The sequence below is a fragment of the Eupeodes corollae genome, chromosome 3 (assembly GCF_945859685.1).
Source record: "Eupeodes corollae chromosome 3, idEupCoro1.1, whole genome shotgun sequence".
Taxonomy (NCBI): Eukaryota; Metazoa; Arthropoda; class Insecta; order Diptera; family Syrphidae; genus Eupeodes; species Eupeodes corollae.
Genome location: NC_079149.1, coordinates 18,052,424 through 18,075,315, shown reverse-complemented (window position 1 = coordinate 18,075,315; position 22,892 = coordinate 18,052,424). Strand labels below are relative to the sequence as shown.

Here is a 22,892-nt window from a genome sequence, read left to right as displayed (position 1 = left end):
TTGCCTCAAGACTTTCTTTTAGACCTGCATCTTCAACATAACTTTCTTCCTTTCAGCTGTTGGTTATCTGTTTATGAGCCCGTTGTCTGGTGGTTAGTTGGACCGATTGCCGGAATGTCTGTCATCAACCTGCTTATTCTCTTCGTATCTGTTAAGGCTGCATTCACACTGAAAGATCACGTACTAGGCTTTGGAAACCTTCGAACTCTTTTATGGCTTTCAGTTGTTTCGCTTCCTTTGATGGGAGTCATGTGGGTGTTGGCTGTGCTGGCTGCTTCAGAGAACTCCCAGCTCCTCAGCATTCTTCTCTCAGCCGTGGTGGTCTTACATGCGATATTTTGCTTGATCGGCTATTGCATTATCAACAAGCGAGTGCGAGAAAATCTTCATCGAACTTTCCTCCGATGTATGGGACGTAAAGTTCCGCTCTTAGATTCATCACTGGTAGTCAGTAATAGTTCTCACAATGTTAACTCGTCTCGTCCAAATAATTTCCTAGCTGGAAACTATGACACAGCAAGAAGAAACATAGGAATCAGTGCATCCAGTACAACGTCAAGGAGTACAGCCAAGACAAGTTCTAGCCCTTACAGGTAACTGCTTATTCATTTTGTTTTTAAAAAACAAACTAAACTCTTTTTCCTATAGTGACGGACAACTGCGACAGACTTCAACATCAACATCAAACTACAATTCTGCCAGTGAAGCTCCTAGCTACCTTCGTGGCTTTGAGTCTTCCAGCAGTCGAAGGGAAGAGAAACCTCGTCGCCACCGAAAAGATTCAGATTCTGGTTCAGAAACAGATGGTCGAAGCTTAGAACTTGCCAGTAGTCATTCTAGTGATGACGATGAGTCGAGGACGGCAAGAAGTACCGGAACCCACCGAAGTACTGGAGTCAGCGCTACTCCTTCATACCTTCCAAATATCACTGAACACGTACAAGCTACAACTCCACCAGAGCTGAATGTCGTACAAAGTCCACAACTCTTCCCGAGTGTTAATAAACCTGTCTATGCCCCACGCTGGTCCAGTCAGCTCCCAGACGCTTATCTGCCATCACCTCCAAACATCGGAAGATGGTCCCAGGAAACCGGATCGGACAATGAAATCATCCACCCACACAAAACCAACTCACCAAATCCCCTGCCAAATCCCGATCTAACAGACACGTCGTATCTGCATCAACATCAGAATAAAATCAACATGCCGCCTTCCATTCTGGAAAATATCCAAAACGCCCGAAATGACAATGGCTACGAAGTGGAACGTGAAAGCCTGTATGGTCGGCGGAAGGACTACCAAGACAATTACGGCCAGTTCGATATGCAAGGTCAGACCGTCACCGGAACATACAAACCTCCAAGTCATTATGGCAGTGAAAAAGACTACGGAGGCGGTGGCAATGGAGGTGGATCCCAGATCGTGAACCACATGCGGTCCTTTCATCCCGACAACGCGTACCTAAGTGACAATATCTACGACAAACAGAGAACGCTGGGCAACACCTATCTGACTGCGAAGTCTGAGTCACCATACATGTCAAAAGAACGCATAGCCCCTGATATTTACGGCTCACGGGACAACCATTACACTCTCAAAGCTCAGCCCCTCTATGGCGAATCTATGCACAGTGTGCACTCTCTGCTGAAGAACGACTACCAGCAGAATCAGCAACAACAGCATCAGCAGGCTCAACAAATCCGCCAAATGGAATACCATTCCGATCGGATGTCAGATGGATCCGAAAAAAACGGATACCATTTTCCGTACACCGCTGAGGAAGACCACTCAGCAACGAGCCTTAGCCGGAAGCAGAACCACCATATGGTCAACGATATCAATAACCCAGGAATTCCCCAGAATCGGCTCTCGTCGAGGCACGGTTCCAGAGCTGCTTCCCCACCGAGCATAGTGGCACCAATGCAGCCATTAGCCCCTCTAACCAGTATTACAGACACTGAGTAAGTATTGATCCACCCAAAAAACAAAATTCTGCTACAATCCAAAAGTAGATCCTAATGTTTTTAAATGTTTCTTATGGTGTTTTTGTAAAGTATTTTAATTTTTCAAATCCTAAACGAAAACCATTTTTTTCTTTTTTTTCTTTTATACATATTCGTAAATAATTTTCCCTGTGGGTCCCTACATAAAATCCATTCTCAACAAAATCCAAAAATAAAAATAAAATACATTCCACATAAAATACAGATGGTCATGGGAACGGCTCAAGAAAATCTAATTTGGTTTAATTTGTTTTCTTTCTCTTTTTCTTCTTTCTTTATTATGCTTACTCTTAATATTTCTTTGCGTCATCTATTCATGCAAAAATCTAAAAAAAAAAAAATATTATTAAAAAAAAAACAACAACAAACAAAATATCAAAACAAATTTAACATATTGGGATCAACATTTTTTCAAAACCACAACAACAACTACTACAACAACAACAATAACAACTTTATACAACGAACAGATCTGAGGTAAACATTTTTGTGGAACGTATTCGAATATTTTTGATTTTTCACTTTTGTTTGAAATTCTTCATTTTGTTTGTGTTTTCTTTTAAATCTTTATCATCATCATTGAATATGTGTGCTTTTTTAAATGTCTATTTGATTGATTTTGTTCTGTTTTTGAAATATTCTATTCTCTATGGGTTTGGAACATATTTAAGGCTATGGTTGCACTTTTTTGTTTGGATAACATAACAAAAACTTAGGTACTCGTAGAACAATTTTGTATTTTTATGACAATTCTTTCGGTAAAGTCAGTTTGAACACCTTTCACGAGAAAAACTGCTGATTTTTGTATTCTCTGGTTATTAAAAACGTCCTCTGTAATGTGAAATTCGTATTTTAATTTGACAGCCTAGACAAAAACAAACAGATCTAACTCTCTGCCAAATCATGAAAAATGGAATTACACAAGTCTTATAGTTAAACATAGGATAACCCTTTCATCAAAGTAAGAAAATCTTGAACACGCTCCATGAAGGAAATTTGGGTTTTGGAAAAACTGCTAAATTTTGATTCCTCCGATTATTGAACACGCCATGTGAGATATTAATATTTGACAAAAAAAAGACAATATGAATTCATTTAACAACAACGAACAGATCTAACTGCATTTTTAATCGTGTTATAAATTATTTAAGTTGAACCTTGTATAACTTTATTTGTAAGTTGCGTGTATTTTGAACATATCCCAAAAAATGAAAATGAGTTATTTTCTAAGTTGAGTTTCAATAACTACTAAACTGTCAAATTGAAGTATTTTTCTTCTTTATTTTTATACGAACAACAAAATAATTTAAAGTTTAAATCACGGAACTTCTAGGGTTTTACTTGAAATGTCAAAAAATTAATTTAAAATAATAATTCAAGAAAGTTATGTTTTAGGAATTCATTTAAATTATTATTTTTCGGAAGAAAATTGAATTTCATTCATTTTTTAAAAATGACTTTTGCAAACAAGCCAAGACTACAAATCACATAGAACATTCTAAACGTCCCCTTTTATGTGGATTTCGAATTTAAATTTGACAGCTCGCACAATATGAGTACTAAACGTTGCTTACACATATAAACAGATCTGCTATGCTGTCAAATCATATTAAAATGATTTGGATAAGATTTTATTGTTGAACCAAGGATAACTCTTTTCATCAATAAATAAATTTGACAGATCCTTCCATTAGCGTCAAAACTGTAAAAAACATTCGCGAATCGTTTTCTTTGTTTGCAAAGTAATTTCCGACAATTTGGTAGCATTGTTCTGGTGTTGACGTTTCATGATTGATTTAACCGGTTCATGTTTGTAAGATCTCAGAGATTTATTTCCGTATTCTTAGAAAAATTAACAGAAATCTGAGAACTGAATTTTAATTATTCAATTTATCTATTGCATAATTCTCAGAGCTTCTTAAAAATATAAACTGGCCAATTTTTAAACCTTACTGAGTAGTAATGTCAACAAAGTTTGACATTCTCTACTGTCAAACCATAGACAATAACCATCGATGCTTCTCACTTATGAAAAATGCACCTTATTTAACTCATGAAATTGTCATAAATCAAACAAGCCTAACTAAAGTTCAAAGCTTACTTACTTACTTAAGGTGGCGCTACAGTCTTGTGTGAACTAGGGCCTCACCGATCAAACTTCTCCATCTAGCTCGGTCCCTAGCTAGATGTCTCGAGTTTCACGCTCCAATTTGGCTGAGGTCACTTTCCACTTCTACGCGCCATTTGATCCACGGTCATCCTCTACTGCGCTTTCCTGTAGGTGTGGATTCGGAGACTTTCCGGGCTGGAGCATTGGTTTCCATGCGCTCTACGTGACCCAGCCATCTTAGTCCTTGGACTTTTACCCTTCTGGCTAATGCAACGTCGCTGTACAGCCCGTACAGCTCGTAGTTCCATCTTCTCCTAAACTCCTCTTTGAGGCATACGGGACCGTAGATCACACGAAGAACTTTTCTCTCGAAACGACTCAAGGTGTTTTAATCCGCTTTTGTCATAGTCCATGCTTCTACACCGTACAGCAGGACGAAGATGATAAGGGTCTTATATAGCTACACTTTGGTCCCTCGAGAGAGGACTTTACCACTCAATTGTTTTCTTAGTGCAAAGAAACAGCAGTTAGCAAGAGTTATTGTGCGTTTGATCTCATCGCTGGTGTTCTTTTCTGGGTAGACGAAGTCCTTGACTACCTCAAAGTAACGTCTGTCGATGGTGACGTTGTGTTGTATGTCCGTTCTTGGCGACAGCATGTACTTTGCCCTCATTAACCGTTAAACTAATTTTTGCCGCCTCTGCCTCAATACTCACAAAAGGACCATTGACATCACACTGAGTTCTTCCGATTATGTCAATGTCATCAGCATATGCAAGTAATTGGACAGACTTTTGAAAGATAGTGCCTCTAGTGTTGACGTGTGAGCTCTGCACTATTCTTTAAAGCACGATGTTAAAAAATCGCATGACAGCGCATCACCTTATCTAAAACCTTTTTTGACATCGAAAAATTCTGTTAAGTTGTTTCGAACTTTTAAGGCATCGTGAATTCTCCACGGTCATCCTGCACAATCAGACGAGTTTAGTAGGGACTCCAAAACTAAACATGGCTCTATGCAGCTCGTCCCTTTAGATGCTGTCATACTCGGCCTTGAAATCGGTGAAAAGATGGTGGGTGTCGATTTGGTGTTCTTGGGTTTTTCCATGATCTACCGTAATGTTAATTTTCGATCAACTGTGGTCTAAAAGCACACTGATAAGGACCTATCAGGTTGTTGGCGATGGGGTTAAGACGTTCCATATTATGGCAGAGAAGATTTTCTAGGCGATGTTAAGTAGACTGATTCCTTTGTAGTTGGTGCAGTTTAGATGGTCTTCTTTTTTTAGGATCAGGAAAAGAATACTGAAGTTCCATTCATCGGGCATGCTTTCTTCCGACCATATCTTGCAGATAAGTTGGTGCATGCTCCTAACAAACGTATCTCCAGCTGATTTATAGAGATCGGCATAGGCTTCAGCTTCTGCTCATAGAGCTCATGTTCAAAACATAAATGTTAAATATAACAAGTCTTATTCTTGATTTTAAGTATTATTACGTCAAAGTCTGACAGATGTCAAATAAACTCAAATAAACTCACGGAACTTATTTTGCGGTCTCATTTATTACATCTTTTTTCCCACTTCACAAAAATGAGAAAAGTGGACCAGAATTTCGAGCTTTTTATTGCAAATGACGAAATTATTGACAATTTTCAAGATCTGAGAACCATGTTTCTTCTTATAAGAAAATGCATAACCTACATCTTACCAATCTAGAGATCTTTTTGACTTTTATAAGATGTCATAACGAGTTTTACAGTTTTATATTAATTAATTGTATATTTTGTATATACCAGGGCTGGTCAATAAGTCCATGACTTTTTTGAATTTCTGACCTCTTTACTGAAACGGCAACACTGCTCCTGTCAACAAGCATCTGTCAGTTGACTACTCTCAAAATTTAAACTTGCTGCGTCAGTTAGTTTGTGTTTGACAGCTATTTTTATTAGACTCACTAATTTGAGGAGAAAATGGAAAAAAGTGAATTTCGTGTGCTCATTAAGCATTATTTCTTGAAAAAAAAAACATTACCGAGACCAAGGCTAAGCTTGATAAATACTATGGGAACTCGGCACCATCGATTTCAATGGTAAAAAAGTGGTTTACTGAATTTCGTTGTGGTCGTACAAGCACTAAAGATGCCGAACGACGCCGCCGCGCGCCGCTGAGGTCTCTAAACCCGAAACAATCGAAAAAATTCACGATATGGTGTTGGGCGTCCGAAGATTGAAAGTGCGAGAGATTGTGGAAGCCGTAGGGATCTCGCATGGCTCAGTGGTTCAGTGTTCAACAATTTTTTACATTTCGATAATTTTTGAAATATCCTACAACTTAATTTTAATTTATGTATTTATATCGCTCTAAATGTTTAAATTAAAAAATTCCTTAAATATGTTTCCAAACCCCACTTTGTGTGCATTTGACATTTGTTTTATTTAACTTCTTTTTTTTTTTAAATACACAAAAACAATTTTTATAATACATTCATTACAATGCATTAAATATTCTGTCATTTAATTCAATGTTTTTATTATTTTATTTTATTTTTCAAAAACAAAAAACTTTCATCAAAACAACATAAACTTTCAGTTATCCATCATTTGGCTGCACAGGCGACAACGATATCCTTGGTCTCTAACAATATGGTAGACGAAAATAATAAAATAAGAAAAAAACAAAACTTAAAAACTTCTTCTTCATTTTTCTCTCCACAAAAACATAAAACCCATCCAATAAAAGATTGATTTATTAAATTAATGAACAAAAAAAAAAAAAACTGACCTCAAAATGCCAAAGTTTAACAAGTTGCATGCAAATCTCTTAGACCCAAAAATGAACAGCTTAAAAAGTAAAATTACTCTACTTCTTCAATTTATTTATATCTAAACTTAAAAAACAAAAAAATATAGCCAACACGCTTGGATGCTAATATTATATGGGTGAGGAGGAAAAAGAATGAAGCCATTGAGTATAATACTTAGTACAAGTAGTTAACCTCTCTCTAAACCTCTACTTACCCAGACCCACCTCAAGCCCTATACTCTGTCCACTTTCTTATGGTCCTTTCACTTAAACTTTGCTTCCACCACCTCTGCCACTACATCATCACTAGCCACCAACCAGAGTGAAGCCAGAGCCAGCGCCAACGCCATCGCCAACGGCTCCTTCGGGACTAATTAATTATTCCTACTTAAGGAGTTAACTTCGAGTTCATTTCGATATTCCAACTATAATAATGAAAAAGCTAATAAATTATATAGTAGAGCTCTTGGTTGGTTTGGTCGTCGAGGATTGAATCCTTCTTAGTCTCCTTAACTTTTTTTTCCTTATTTTTGTTTTTCTCCGGTTAGAAATGTTCAATCATTGATTTTTCATTATTCCTATTTGAAACTTTACTTTTTATATAAAAGTACCTGCCTTATTCTTGTGATTCAGGATGGCAGGACATCACAATTAAACTTTGACCTCCTCAACCCAAACTAATCCAACCCCCTCCTCCTCGCAATAAACTCCTCTTCCATTTGAAGTTGATTTTGAAATCGCTAGTTTATTGTACAGTACAACATGTAACTTTATACTTCTAAGAATCCTTTTTCTATAGCCTCCTTCAAAGGGACTAAATTTAATTAAGTCCCAGAACTATTTGCTTCTGCAATTTATTTTAGTTGTAAAAGTAAAACTTCATTCACAAGAAGGATCTCTATACATCTAACTTTATAAATATACCAACCTTTAGGTATCTTCTTGTATCTCTCACAAAAAGCCAAGCGAAAGGACATTTAAAAAAATCGGCAGTGCTTTTGTTCGCATTTTATTTTTGTGATTCTTTTTGCAAAGTTTAACCCACCACACACTTAACTCATCACATCACATCTCACATGCATCTCTATATCTACGTTTCGTATATCCTTTTAAAAAAAATATATAAACTTTTATTTTGTTGTTTGATATTTTTATATAACTGCACAAAGCTGTTGTGTCCTTTTTGTTTTTCAAAACTCATTTAACTCTTCCGGTTGGATTTTTAGTACTCGTAGGATACATAATCACATTTTAGATGCAACAATAAAACAACAACAAAAAAATAGTCCTTAAGCTCCTGCAGTTTTTAATGCACAAACAAAAATATATCTATATAAACACTCACACTCACGTACACATTTACAGCACTTACTCACAAAGGTATACACATTAGGGTGGGTCACATAAGCAGAAAAAAAAATTAAACATTTCGGAGGGGCACAGTGATAAAATTGCGTTAAAATAATAGATATACAGCTTTGTAGTAATCAGGCTTTAGTTCGGGACAAGAAGGTCATATCATCAAATTGTATGATTTAGGCAGCAGTTAACCTCAAGAAATGTAACCAGAGTTCCAAAATTCATCAAGGACCAAATTTATGCATGACGAAAAATGATACCAAAAAATTCTACACAGCTTATCAGCTTAAAAAATATTTGGAGAAACAGAAGCTTTTTAATGAACGGCAATACGGCATCTCACCGAACAGTAGAACAAATCTTTATATCGTTTTGGAGAAAGTAAAATTATTGCACTTGACATTTCAAAGGCATTTTATAAAGTCTGGCATCTTGCTCTCTTATCGAAAATGCGTGCTTTCGGTATCGACGAATCTCTTGTTCGTTGGATTAGAAACATTCTTTGGAACCCTTCAATACAAGTTGTTTTGGACGGATTCAAGCCTGAAACTCATAAAATAAATGCTGGTGTGCCGCAGGGCTCCGTTTTGTCTCCGACCCTCTTCCTCATTTTTATTAATGATCTCTTGCCTGCTACTTCTAATCCAATACATTATTTCGCTGACAATAGCACTCTTAGCTTTCATATTCGTTTCCAGACTTACAACCCTCCTCTTCGGATGTGGACCTGCAACTGCAAAATATGATTAGCTCATTAAATTCCGACCTGCACAGCATTTTACAATTTGAAATTAAAAACCGCATGGAATTTAATTCTTCGAAAACGCAAATCTGTCTTGTATCGTTAAAGCGTGATAAACCCTCTTTGCCACTATCTATGAGTGGCACTTGCATCAACGAAACGGAAAATCTTCACGTCCTTGGAATGTGCATCAGCAACCACCTTTTGTGGAGCAATCACATACGCGATGTTTCCAAAAATGCCACAAGATTTCAGGTTTTTTGAGACGTTGCAAGAGATTTGTCACTCCATCTGATCTGGCTACAATCTACAAAACCTAAATACGTCCGAAACTTGAATATAACTCTCATCTCTGGGCTGGTGCTCCAGTAACTTATTTAAGCCTCTTCGACAGTATTCACAAAAGAGTTTTTAAAATGATTGGTGACATTAACATCATCAACTCGTTTACATCACTCGAACATCGACGCAAGGTTTCTTGCATCACCCTTTGTTACCGTTATTTAAACGGACTATGCTCTATGAAATAGCCAGTTGCATTCCTCCCCTCAAACAATTTAACCGTAATACCCGCGCTTCTAGGAATGCTCATCAGTATACCCTCGAGCCCAACTTCGGCCGTACTATGAAGTACAGAGATTCTTTTTTAAGCCGTACTACGCGAATGTGGAACGCCCACAGTGTGTCTTTGGTATATTAAAGGTATACAAAACCCTTTTAGTGTTCGCTAATTATAAAAAAACACTGCTCAAACGCATAAGCTTTTCAATCATTAATATTCTTCTGGGGTTGTTCCGAGTAGTCGAAAAAGAGTATTTAGTTAGACGTTTGAGACTGATTGTACTAACGTCCCTTTTTTTCTGATAAATTATCAGCTTAAGAAATATCTTGAAGAACTTAAGCTTTTAACTTTCCTGCGAATAGCTTCATGGTTCGTCTCACAAAAGACTGGAACATTTTTTAACATCGTTTTGAAGAAAGTAAAACCATTCCACATGGCCTTCTAGTCTCTTAAGATTTCAACATTTTCTTTCGAACCATCCGATACTAGGACGGATAAAAGTCCGAAATGCACAATGTAAATGCTAGTGTGCCGCAGGGCTCTGTTTTGCCTACAACACTTTTTCTCATTTCTATTAATGATTTCATGTCTGCAACTTATAATCTAATTCGTTTGTTCGCTACCGATAGCACTATTAGCTCTTCAGACTTACATCCCTCCTCTTTGGATGTGGAATTGCAACGAAAAAATATGATAACCTCATTTAATTCCGATCTACAAAGCATTGTACAAAGGGGAATAAGAAAACGTGTACAATTTAATAACTTGAAAACCCAATGCTATCTTGTATCGTTAAAGCAATATATTCTCCTGTTCCCAAAAATTTTTTGAGAGGCACTTTTATAAATGAAACTAAACGTCTTGGTAATGTCAGTATTTGCCAATATTCACCAATCAACTTTTATGGAACGATGTAGTCAAAACTTACTTACTTACTTAAGGTGACGCTTCAGTCCGGGTGGACCTGGGCTTCAACCAACAAGGTCTCCAGCCAGCTCGGTCCCTAGCTAGCTGTCTCCAGTTTCGCACGCCAAGTTGATTGAGGTCCTCTCCCACCTGAGTGCGCCACCTGATTCGCGGTCTTCCTCTACTGCGCCGTCCCTCGTGATTGGATTCGAAGACTTTCCGGGCTGGAGCGTTGATATCCATCCGCTCTACATGACCTAGCCATCTAAGCCGTTGGACTTTAATTCTAACTATGTCAGTGTCGCTGTACAGCCCGTACAGTTCGTCGTTATATCTTCTCCTCCATCTATGCGTGCGGGACCAAAAATCACCCGAAGAATTTTTCTCTCGAAGCATCCTAAGACGCTCTCATCTTTCTTTGACAGGGTCCAGGCCTCAGCGCCATAAATGAGAACCGGGATGATGAGTGTCTTATAGATGGTGATTTTACATGCTCGAGAGATGACTTTACTTCTCAATTGCCTTCTAAGTCCAAGGAAGCAGTGATTTGCAAGAGTTATTCTTCGTTTGATTTCAGCGCTGGTGTCGTTGTCTGCATTAATAGCGGTGCCAAGGTAGACAAAGTCCTTAACTACCTCAAAGTTATAGCTGTCCATGGTGACGTTTTGTCCAAGACGTGCGTCGTCGTTCAGTGTCCTTTTTTGATGACAGCATATACTTGGTCTTGCCCTCATTGACCACTTAAACCCATCTTCTTCGCTTCCGTTATAATTACTTCAATATCATCTGCGTATCCGAGTAATTGGATGGACCTTTGTAAGATTGTGCCTCTAGTGTTGACGGTTGAGTTTTGCACAATTCTTTCCAAAACGATGTTGAAGAAGTCGCATGACAGTGCATCGCCTTGTCTAAAACCTTTTTTACATCAAATGCATCGGTGAGATCTTTTCCGACCTTGATAGAGCAGCGTTCTGCATTCTGTAGTCAAAAGTGCTGCAAGTAATTTGAGTTTTCTGATACAATGCAAGAAAGTTTTTAATCCTTCTGATCTGGTTACAATTTTAGAAACGTCCAAATCTTGTGTATGTTCAGGGCAGTTCAGGAAGTATTCGACCTAACAAAGAAAATACACAATTTTGGGTAAATTTCTTTATTTCTCTACATAGTCTACTTTTGGCCCGATGCACTTTTTCCAGCGATGTTCGTTAGCTTTGATACCCTGTATATAATTAAAACCGTCGGGCTCCTCAAAGCAACATCAACTATAGACTCAAATATTTTACCACCGAGACGTTCTTTCAAGTTTGAAAAAACGGAAAATAATCCGAGGAGGCTAGATCTTGCGAACAGGATGCGTGAGGAAGAATTGATTTTGGCCATTGCTATAATGGATGAGTTAACTGGTGCAATGTCTTAATTAAACAAAATTTTCTTCTTCGCCAAATGCGACCGTTTTTTCCTCCCCACTCAAAATGCTGCAATGAGTACGCGTATTACTCACCCTTGATTATTTTTTCTTTCTGTCTTCGCCTTCTTTGGAGCTGATTTTCCAGTTTCAGTCCATTGTTTTGACTGTTCCCTCATGTCAAGTGTTAAATGATGTACCCATGTTTCATCCACGATTGTGAATCGACACAAAAACTTAGCTTTTTTGTGGTGAAACTTTGCCAAACACTGGATTGATTATCACGACGCTGTTTGTATTCCATTGTGAGTAATAGCGGTAGCCATCTTGCTCACAGCTTTCTCATGTCATTTTCATTCAATATGTGACGTACAGCACTTTTTTAAATGCCTACCATTCCTGCTAGATAATGCACTTTTAGTCAATCGTCAACCAATACCATTTTGTGGATTTTCTTCACTATTTCTGGCGTGCTCACCTCATTTGCTCGTAAACTTCAACATCAAGTCTAGCTGGTGCTCAAGCAACAGACTTAACACTTTCGTATAATATTTAAGGAAGAGCTTTAAAATTTATTGGTGACATCATTAACTAAATAAGGCAAATATACTTGCACTGCATCACTGTTGCAGTTAGCCCAACTTCTGTCGTATTACTTCACAGTAGAGATTCCTTCTTTAGCCGTACTACACGAATGTAGAGGGCTTTATTACGCTCTGTCTTACCCTGCCATTTACAATGTTTGGACTCGAAATCGAAACCTAAATGTTTGTTACAGCTCTTGATTAATAACTTAATAGTATATAATATGAAATCTGATTATAAATTATTAAGCAAAGCATGTTATACCAAAAAACAGCTTGTTTGAAAAATTCAACCACAATTAGAAGTCGATCAAATATAAAATAATGTAATAAAAATGTACGTATATAAATTAGACATACAATTTAACGCCTTTTTATCGCTGATCTTTTTTAACAAAATCCAAAAATAATAAATTACATTTGACCCACCCTAATACTTCACATTCACTTGAAATTTAAACCATTTATTTTAACAGAGCGCCCTTTTTGCTCTATAACTGCAAAGCACACTGAAACTGATGCCATTACATAAAATTTCATTCATGTTTTAAGTGCAACATTGTGTTTTTTTATTATTTTTATTTTTATTTATATTTTTTTTATTTTTTTTTTGTTTGTCATATTGAATACAAATTGTGTAAATATAAAAAGCATCCTCTTTCTCACTTTTTATCTCGTCAAAATATTGTTTTCATGATTTTTGTATCACTTTTGTAATTTTGTTTTTATTTTTTTTATTTAATGTAAAATTGCATTTTTACTTTGAACTGATATTATTTAGATTGTAGGAGTATACGAGTAGTTGTTGAAAAGTTATTGCCAGTTTTATTTATTAATAAATTTAAAAAAAAAAACTTGGAATTAAAATTTGAAAATTACTTTCATAACACTGGCACTAATTGGTTTACGAAAAAAGTCAACTGTGCAATTTTGTCGAGTTAATCCTTAATTAAGTTTGACTTTAACTGACGTCAAGAGTTGAGTGGTAAAAAAGGTTAACTGCTTTGATACCAGTAGGCCACGCCGTACCGGTGAAAAAAATAACAAATTAACAAACATTTTTTGGACGGATAATGAAAATATCTTGATTCCAACTATGTTTGTTATAAATCTTTCCGACCGCAACGCCGCCGGCCGTTTTTCTAGTATCAAATCAAAATCTGAACTCCTAAATTTCCTTAGGAACATTTTTAATACAATCAAACAGAAATGTCCGTGTTTGCTTTTGAGATATGAGTTAATTTAAAAGAAAAAGTCCATAGTTTTTAAAAATACAGTGTCATGAGTATCAAAAAAAAACAAATTAGAAACTTTGTCAATTTTTGAAAATATTGCGTTTGTCGACAAGAATAAAGATATTTTTGTGATTACTGCCAATTTAAATTTTGTCTTCAGTGTGTTCAGCCACATCTATTGTGAATGCCGATTTCATTGCATTGAATAGTTTTTATAGTGCATTTGATTGGGAAAATATTTTTCAAAATGGTTCCCTCAAGGACATGTACACAATTTTCAAAAGTATTCTTTTTGAAGGCTTAGAACTTTTTGTCCCAATTTCAAAGAAAAAAACATCATTAAAACTGCCATGGCATAACAAAAGACTAAAAAATCTGGAAAATGTAAAAAATAAAGCCTTCAAGCGTTTCAAATTGACGGGGCAAAATTTTGATAGATTTCGTTTCCTTCAATTTAGAAGAGAATTTGATTTTTTAAATCGTTTTTTATATAAACAATACATAAATTCTACTGAATCAAATATAAGAAAAAATAGTAAATCTTTTTGGATTTTTATAAATTCGAAGCGCAAAAATGTGTCTCATTTTCCACAGTGTATGGAATATGGTAATGAAAAATCTAATGATTTACAATCTTCTACTGACCTTTTTGCTAAATTTTTTAAATCATCTTACAATAAAGACATAATCGAGGATCTCAATTCTAAGTATTCAAATTTTAATGCCGATATAAATTTTGTTCTTCCGCATTTGTCGGTGAATGAAGTCTTAGATGGTTTATGTGAATTGGATGTTTCTAAAAAATCAGGCTATGATAAAATTCCGCCCCTTCTCTTATCAAAATGCTCCTCATCTATTTGTTTTCCTCTCACACTCCTATATAACAAATCACTCTTGTCAGGAGAGTTTGTGGACGAGTGGAAAATATCATTTATCAACCCTATCTATAAAAGTGGCCCCAAACAATTAATTAAAAATTATAGGCCAATTTCGAAAATTTCAGCTATTCCAAAACTTCTTGAAAAAATTATTACTGATAAATTCTATGCATCCGTGAAACAGTTTTTATCGCCTAGTCAACATGGCTTTATTAAAGGTCGCTCATCGGCAACAAATCTCGTTCTTTTCACTAATTTTTGTTTAAATGAAATCGAAAAGGGATTCCAAGTAGATGTACTCTATACGGATTTTATTAAAGCCTTTGACCGAGTCCACCACGGTTTACTACTCCAAAAACTTAAGTTGTTAGGTTGTGATAGATATTTTCTTTTATGGTTAGAGTCATACCTATCTGATAGAAGTCAAATCGTTAACATATCTGGGTATTACTCTAATCCTATTAGTGTTGACTCAGGTCTTCCTCAGGGAAGTCACCTTGGTCCATTGCTCTTCCTCATTTTTATTAATGACTTACCCTTAACCTTTCATAAATCTAAATGCTTAATGTATGCTGACGATGTAAAAATGTTTTATCCCATTCGCTCTTTAATTGATTGTTTAAGTTTTCAGATGGAAATTGATCTTTTCTTAAACTGGTGCGAATACAATCACCTAGAGTTAAATTCTTTAAAATGCAAGATTTTTAGTGCAACTAGGTCAATTAATGCTATAAATTATTCATATAACTTCAATCATGAACCACTTTCAAGGGTCGAATTGGTGAAAGATCTTGGTGTGTTTGTAGATTCAAAATTGGATTTCAGAGCGCACATAGATTTTGTTGTATCCAAAGGTAATTCAATGCTTGGTTTTATAAGACGAAACTCGAAAGAATTTAGAGACGTATATACACTTAAAACCTTATTTAATTCATTAGTTCTCCCCTATCTTGAATATTGTTCTATAATTTGGAGTCCATTTTATGCGAATAGTGTACAAAGAATAGAACGAATTCAGAAAAGATTTACCAGATTCGCACTTCGAAATCTATATTGGACCGATGATATGCCGAACTATATTTCAAGATGTGCACTTATCGATTTGAAAACGCTTGAAGTTAGAAGAAATACTCAAAGCATAATATTTATTAAAGATATCTTATGTAATCGTATCGATTCAATTGAATTATTGTCTCTAATAATGTTCTATGTCCCGGAAAGATTACTTCGGAACAGACGTGTCCTTTTTTATGTGTCTAATCATAGAACCAACTATGGCTTAAATGAGCCTATCTCGCGATCCTTGACATTGTTTAATTCCGTCTGCAATGAAGTCGACATTGTAGTGAGTAGGGATCAATTTAAACGACAAGTATTAGACTGTTTAACTTATCATATGTAAATCTGTATAATCATACCGTTAGTTAATCAATTAATTGTTTGTATCAAAGCTGTGTTTTAATATCTATTATTATCTTGTAAGCTTATTTATTATATTAAATGTAATCAGCAGACTATAGTCCATTGATGAAATAAATAAATAAATAAATAAATAAATAAATAAATAAACATCTATACTAATAATATTATAAATAGGAAAGATTTGTATTTTTGTAAGTAACGAATAAACTCAAAAAGTACTGGACCGATTTTAATAATTCTTTTTTCATTAGAAAGCTACGAAAGTGTTAAGCCATAAAATGTCTATCATCAGATACTGGCCGGTCATCTTGCTCGTGTTCCGCGGATCCCGATGATAAAATCTGATTTGCCCATATATTTTAAAAGGTTACAGTGCCGTTCAGAAATATCCTTTGCCCTAACAATAAATAAATCCCAGGCACAAACTTTTACCATAGTTGGTATCGACTTAAGGAAAGAGTGCTTTTCCCACGGGCGATTGTATGTGGTTATCGAGAAGGACCACCTGAAAATCAAAACGTTTTGTTGTCACCTACAAATACCAAAGCCAACGTAGTGTACAGGGATTCTTTAAGATAAGGATACAATCTTTTTTCTAATTTAGTGATTCATGGTCGTTTTAATTAGCATGGTTATAACTTAAATATTTGTACCTATTTATGTCTACCCATGCGAAGCCCAGACGGGCCACTACTATATGATAAAAGAAGAAAACATTTTTAGAAATCTCAAGAATCTCAATAATCTCCAATACATTTCTTGGCTTCAAGAATCAATTGTTGAAAAATTTGATTCTTTTTGAGTTTTGACGGAGCTAAATCTCTCGAGACTGATTCTCCTAAACATACTTACTCTTAAAACTTAGCTGAATTTAGCACAACGACGTCTAACAGATGCGTTAAGGATAATGTTTATTCCCTTATAAAGGACTATTGGTGTTCTCAATTATACATCAAATTAAAATATAAAGGGTTTTCAAAAAGAGGATTTATTTTTAATAAAGCCCGCTGGTCAGGCAGCGAATGTGTATAGAATCCATAACGCGATTTAATAACTAATTGCAATTGTAAAAAAATATAACATTAAAATTGTCACAAAGGACCCGATAGATTTTTTTTTTGAACCTGTTTACAAAAAATATATATACAATTTATTCTTAAATTTTGAAACTGCAAAAATGGGTCAACACTTTTTAACGAAATTCAAATGAAAAACGTTTGCTTATAAGCACTTAACAACATTTAATTTTTTGAAAAAAAAAACCTATTTTCAATTACATTTTATATAGGCACTATTTTTCCAACAGGCTCTCCTAGTTGAAAACTCAAAACATAGAATCCATAACGAGTAAAATCTCCGAAATATTTAAGTGTGAAGGGATCGAAAATTACAAAAAAAAACTAAGTACAGGGTCCGGCAAAAAGATCTCCCATATTTTAAAAGGCAATGGCAAATAAATAAATAATTTAACAGAAAAATTGTGTTGAATCTTTTAAATTAAATACTGTGTAAATTAACATTGAATAAAATAATTACTTAGTTTTAAACATTATCCTCCATTAAATATTATCCTCCATTATTTATTCATTTACGAAGCCTTTCCCGGAAGTTTTTCATTTGTGGTGTAATGGCTGCGACATCCTGAGTGATTGCCTCTTTAAGTGCTTCCAAAGATGTTGGGCGATGAGTGTAGACTTGGGCCTTCAAATGCCCCCAAAGAAAAAAATTACAAGCTGATAAATCGGGGTCCGATGGCGGCCAGGTAATGTCTCCTCGTAAAGACAGAAGATGATCTGGAAACATCTCTCTCAGAATGGTTAGTGAAGTGCGTGCTGTGGCTCCATCTTGTTGGAACCATACAACTCTGTGGTTCCTAGTAAACTGATTTAAGCCTGGTTGGAGGAAGGTCTCAATCATTTGACAGTAGCGCCAATTTCTTCGATAAATACGGACCTAACATACGAAATTCAGCAACAGCACACCAAACTGTCACATAAGGGCTGTGAAATGGTCGTTGATGAATTTCTTGAGGGTTTTCTATTGCCCAGTATTGGAAATTTTGTTTATTTACAGTACCCGATAAATAGAAATGGGCGTCGTAAGACGAAATTAAAACATCACCAACGGGAATGTTTTGAACAATGTCTTCACAAACAGATCTGCTAGTTTTAAAATCTCTCTCACTTAATTCCTGTGCGGTCATCATTTTCTAGGGATGCATATGAAGATATGTTTGCAAAATTCGTCTTACACTCCTATCAGACAATCCAAGGGAAGCTGCATGTTAATGTGCTGAACGCCTCGGAGATTGCTGGATAGACGCACTTACACGTGCCACATTATCCGGCGTTGTTGCGGTTAAAGGTCGGCCAGACGATTTTCTCCTTAGCGCAAAACCCGTTGCTCTAAACTTGAATTGTTTTTCTATCCGGAATAGGATCATGTCGTCCAAGTTGAAATCGAATTCGAAAAGCTTTCTGAGTAGTAATCGCAGAACCACCATGCCACGCCATTATGATTACTAAAAACGGCACGTATACCTCTATCTACCTATACCCGGAATACCATTTTATATATAAATATCTTTAAATATAAACGTCCAAAAATACGGGAGGTTTTTTTTGCTGGACCCTGGTATTATAGACAAATTCAAATAACCATCCCTATTTAACCATCCCTATTTTGAGTATGAAATACCCATTGATAGTTTATAAACAATTAATTTCGGTCTTCCAAAACATAATTTATATAGAAATATTTTATAATGCTTATTGCATTCTCAATTATGACATCAAACATAAGGCGTGTTTTTCAGGAAGGCTATACATACATACGTTGTTTAATACGATTTTTAATGCATTACAAATAAAAAATCGGTCGTTAAAAGATAAGTAAGGTTTTATCCTACTGTTTATGGATGTTTGAGGTGATTGATAACTAAATTGTATGGATGTGTTCACAGAGTAGTTATAATTTTAATGTTCCATTGGACAAACAAATCGATCTTTTTGATCTTGTTTTTATTTCTTAGATCACAGAAAACTCTAAATTTTTAATTAAAAAAGTGGATCCTCACTTATTTTAAACACTGTTATCCTTAAAATAACTGAACTTCATTAATTTCCCCGTTTATGTTTAGCGGTGTTTGATGAGTGAATAAAGAATTCTAAATTTAATACCGATACTTCCCTATTTTTTTTTTTTTTATAATTAGCAAACACTAAAAGGGTTTTTTATACCTTTAATATGCCAAAGACACAGTGTGAGCATTAGGAAAAGAGGGAAGGGTTGGATAGGAGGTGTCGGTGTACATTGGTTTTAAATTTCTGAACATTGCAATGACAGGGAAAGATAGAGCGTGGCAAGGCGTTCCACATTCGCGTAGTACGGCTAAAACAAGAATCTCTGTACTTCATAGTACGTCCGAAGTTGGGCTCAAGGGTAAACTGATGGGCATTCCTAGAAGCGCGGGTATTACGGTTAAATTGTTTAAGGGGAGGAATGCAACTGGCTATTTCACTAGAGCATAGTCCGTTAAAATAACGGTAAAAAAGGGTGAGGCAAGAAACCTTGCTTCATAATCGATAAATTTCAACAAATTTTTGTTTTCATTACGAAAAAATGATAAATCTCTTTCAAACAAATCTTATACCAAAACCAAATGTCGGTTCTTAAACGTTAACGATTTTTGAGTTCGCTGCACGTCGTTATAATCTGTTTTGTAATTAGTATAGTAAAACAAAATAAAAACAAAGTTTTGTTTTTATAAGCTAACTCGGATAAATTATTTAATTATTCGGAAATAGGTATAAGCTCTAATATTTATATGTTATTTTGCAAAAAAAAATCCAAAAATACAGCGACATCTGAAAATATTAAGAACATAATCTACGAACGAACCCCTTTCATTCAGCTTTAATTTACAAAATGGAAACCATAACAAATTCAACATACACTATACATGGTATTTTTTTACACATCCCTTTGATAGTGGTCCATATTTGAAGTTAAAAAAATGTCTGGTCTGAATTTCGCTAAATTTTTTACAAATTTGTAATGTAATACTCTTATATGTGCAATCCCCAAAAAACGCGGCTATTCACATTTATCAACTATCAATTGATAGGCAACACTTCCAGTATGAGTTATTTTCTCTAAATTAATTACAATTTCAAAGAATTTCGGTTCATCAGTTCGACCAAGAATATTGTCAAAATAGATAGATAGATAACAAGTTTCCAAAAGGAGTGTATTGACCTGACAAATGGGCTGCATTCAATCAACCATTGTTTTAATTAAAAATAGTTAATATACCCTTAACGTCAGAAAGGACAGAATAGAATAAAACAGTTTTCTAATTTACTCGTCGGCTGAATAAACTTTTCTACAGAAGAACTCTTCATTATTTTCTCTCTATTTAGAAAATGTTAAACTTTTTGAATATTATTATTGGTTATGAAAAGTCTACAAACCCTATTTTTCTAAATAAATATTGATTAAAAACCTGGTTCAGTAACTTTTCAACAAAATCTCTCCATAGTCAACCTACTTAATAGTTAAGCAAACTTTGTATTGTATTTGAACAGTAGAACAAACTAACTTTAAATAAACATAAAAGTATAATAATTTTTGTTTAACTTTTCATTTTGCTTTTATTAAAAACTAACAATTTACAAGTTCTATATCACAATATTTTTCTTTAGCTTTAACACAGAGTACCTAGAATATACGTTATATCCTTTTAGCTAATCATTTTTGTTTTCAAATTTTAATGCCTCCACCAAACGAACGACGATGCACGAACACAGCCACTTGAATAACTTTCTAATATCGTATTTGTTTTATCTTTTTTAATTCATTTTTAAATAAATAGGAGGAATATTGATGATGATGAAACGACCGTGTGATTGTACAAAACTACCAATGGACTTGGACATTAAAATATTCATTTCCTGTCTAAATACATAAATAACTCCTTCATCACTTCTAGGATTCCTGCTGCAGTCGTATAAATAATGTATAATCGTTGATATATAAAATAAAACTTAAATGGATTACAAATAAAAAAGTGTATAGTGTTAGAAAGACAAACAAATAAAAAGGATATATTTACAAAAAGGATAGAAATAAATTAAAAAAAAAAACTATAGGGAGAGAATGGATTGAATTAAAACAAACAAAATAAAGTGAATTGAATATTTATATAGAATATATCGTAATATTAATTATAATATATTTAAATTTAAAAAAAATGACAACTTAAGTGTGTAAACAATATATATATATAAAAGTTTATAAAATATAAATAAACGCAAAAAAAGGATATACCAGATATTAAATGCATTTATTTACTCATTTTAAAAAAGTTTATTGGAAACAAAAATATAACACATGTATTTGAACAATGGGAATTAAAGAATAAATTATTTGTAAATAGAAATATATCAATTCCAATAGATAAACAAAATGTGTATCTTTGAATAATATTTATCCATAATTATTATTATAAAATATTTAAAAACAAACACACACACAAAATACTATCTTCTCTCCTTAAATTAAATTATTTAATAATTTTGTGCTATTAAAATAAAATTAAAAAATGAAAACTTAACTGAATTTTATTTCTTTACTTATAAGATTTTGTGTATAAAAGTTTAAGTTAGGAAATAAGTTTATATTTTAAGGTAAAAATAATAAAAAAAATATATATATAAAATAAAACCATTTTAGACTGATTTTTTAAAATGTAAAATTAATGTATTCGAATTCTATGTATTTTCTTAATTTCTGTTTTTAAAAGTATGAACAAAATCTGTATAAATTCAATCAATTCAAAATTTTGTGTTTAAATCTAATTTAAACTGCATTCTTAATTCTAAAACTATTGTGTAATGATTTTTTTAATTTAGTTTTTAAATATTAGAGACAAAAATTATTGAAAAGAATTCCAAAATAGGTTACTTCTTTTAAACTTTAAAAGTTTGCCTATGTTTCGGACTGCGTTCATAAATAGTTTAATAAACTTTGAAACTGTTGCATTTACAGATGTTTAAATTATTTTACTTAAAAACCAAAAGTATTCGATTCAATGAAATGAAATCGTATTTACACTATTGAAATATCACAGTTGGCAGCACTGACACGCCGATAGCTAATGTCAAAGATTTGTCATAATCAATTGATCTTATGACAACTTTACTGATGAAAAAAAAAGCTTACAATACCCGTGTTTTTGGAAACGTCATAAAAAGTACAGTAGAAAAGTATGTTAATACCAAATACAACATTTTTATTCGAGTATCAAAAACAATTTTCTAGATTTTAATTTTTAGACGACGGACGTTTGACACTTTCTTGAGTCTTAATGGCTGTGATTGTAGAGCAATGTTCAACACACAAAACGTCAACCTGCATAATGTCATTTAATAACTCAAGATGAGTTTTCGATATTTCGCTAGAATTTCATTCCAGTTTATTGGAAAACAAATTTTGTTAATGTCATTCTCCAGTTGTGTGACAAGAATCAAGTTTTTGTAGCTATCCATTAGCCTTCCATACGCTTCCTTGTATTCTTTGAAATAGTTAATTGTAAAAAAAATAGAAACATAATTTAATGTTTACAAAACGTTAGTGTCAAGAAGAAACAATGCACTTTATCACAAAAAGCGCCATCTATTGAGGTGTGACATCATTTTACTTAAACCATAATCTACGAACGGACCCTTTTTCTTCAGTTGGTATTCATTTTGGAAAAAAGAAGACAAGGAAACACGAAAAAATAAAATAATAAAATACAAGTAAGTCGTTTCTGATTATTTACAATTTTGTTTTAAATTATTCTGACAAATGTTCAGTTTGATCAACTATCAAATATAAAA

At 34.1% G+C, this 22,892-nt stretch overlaps 1 protein-coding gene across 3 annotated transcripts in view; it reads left to right on the top strand.

The window, feature by feature from the left end:
* Positions 1-21,526, top strand: part of LOC129948901 (protocadherin-like wing polarity protein stan) — a 218,737-nt gene extending 197,211 nt beyond the window's left edge. Inside the window, exons 6-9 of one of the 3 annotated variants that reach the window (XR_008781974.1) lie at positions 57-593; positions 649-1,962; positions 2,210-2,481; positions 20,885-21,526. Coding sequence is in view for 2 of the 3 variants with exons in the window: in XM_056060050.1 (XP_055916025.1) it covers positions 57-593; positions 649-1,962; positions 2,475-2,481; positions 6,706-6,765 (1,918 nt within the window). In the remaining variant the exon portion in view is untranslated. Of the gene's footprint in view, positions 1-56; positions 594-648; positions 1,963-2,209; positions 2,482-6,705; positions 7,731-20,884 lie in introns of those variants that run through there. The other 2 variants (XM_056060050.1, XM_056060049.1) reach the window with 2 other exon arrangements.
* Positions 21,527-22,892: the final 1,366 nt, after the last annotated feature.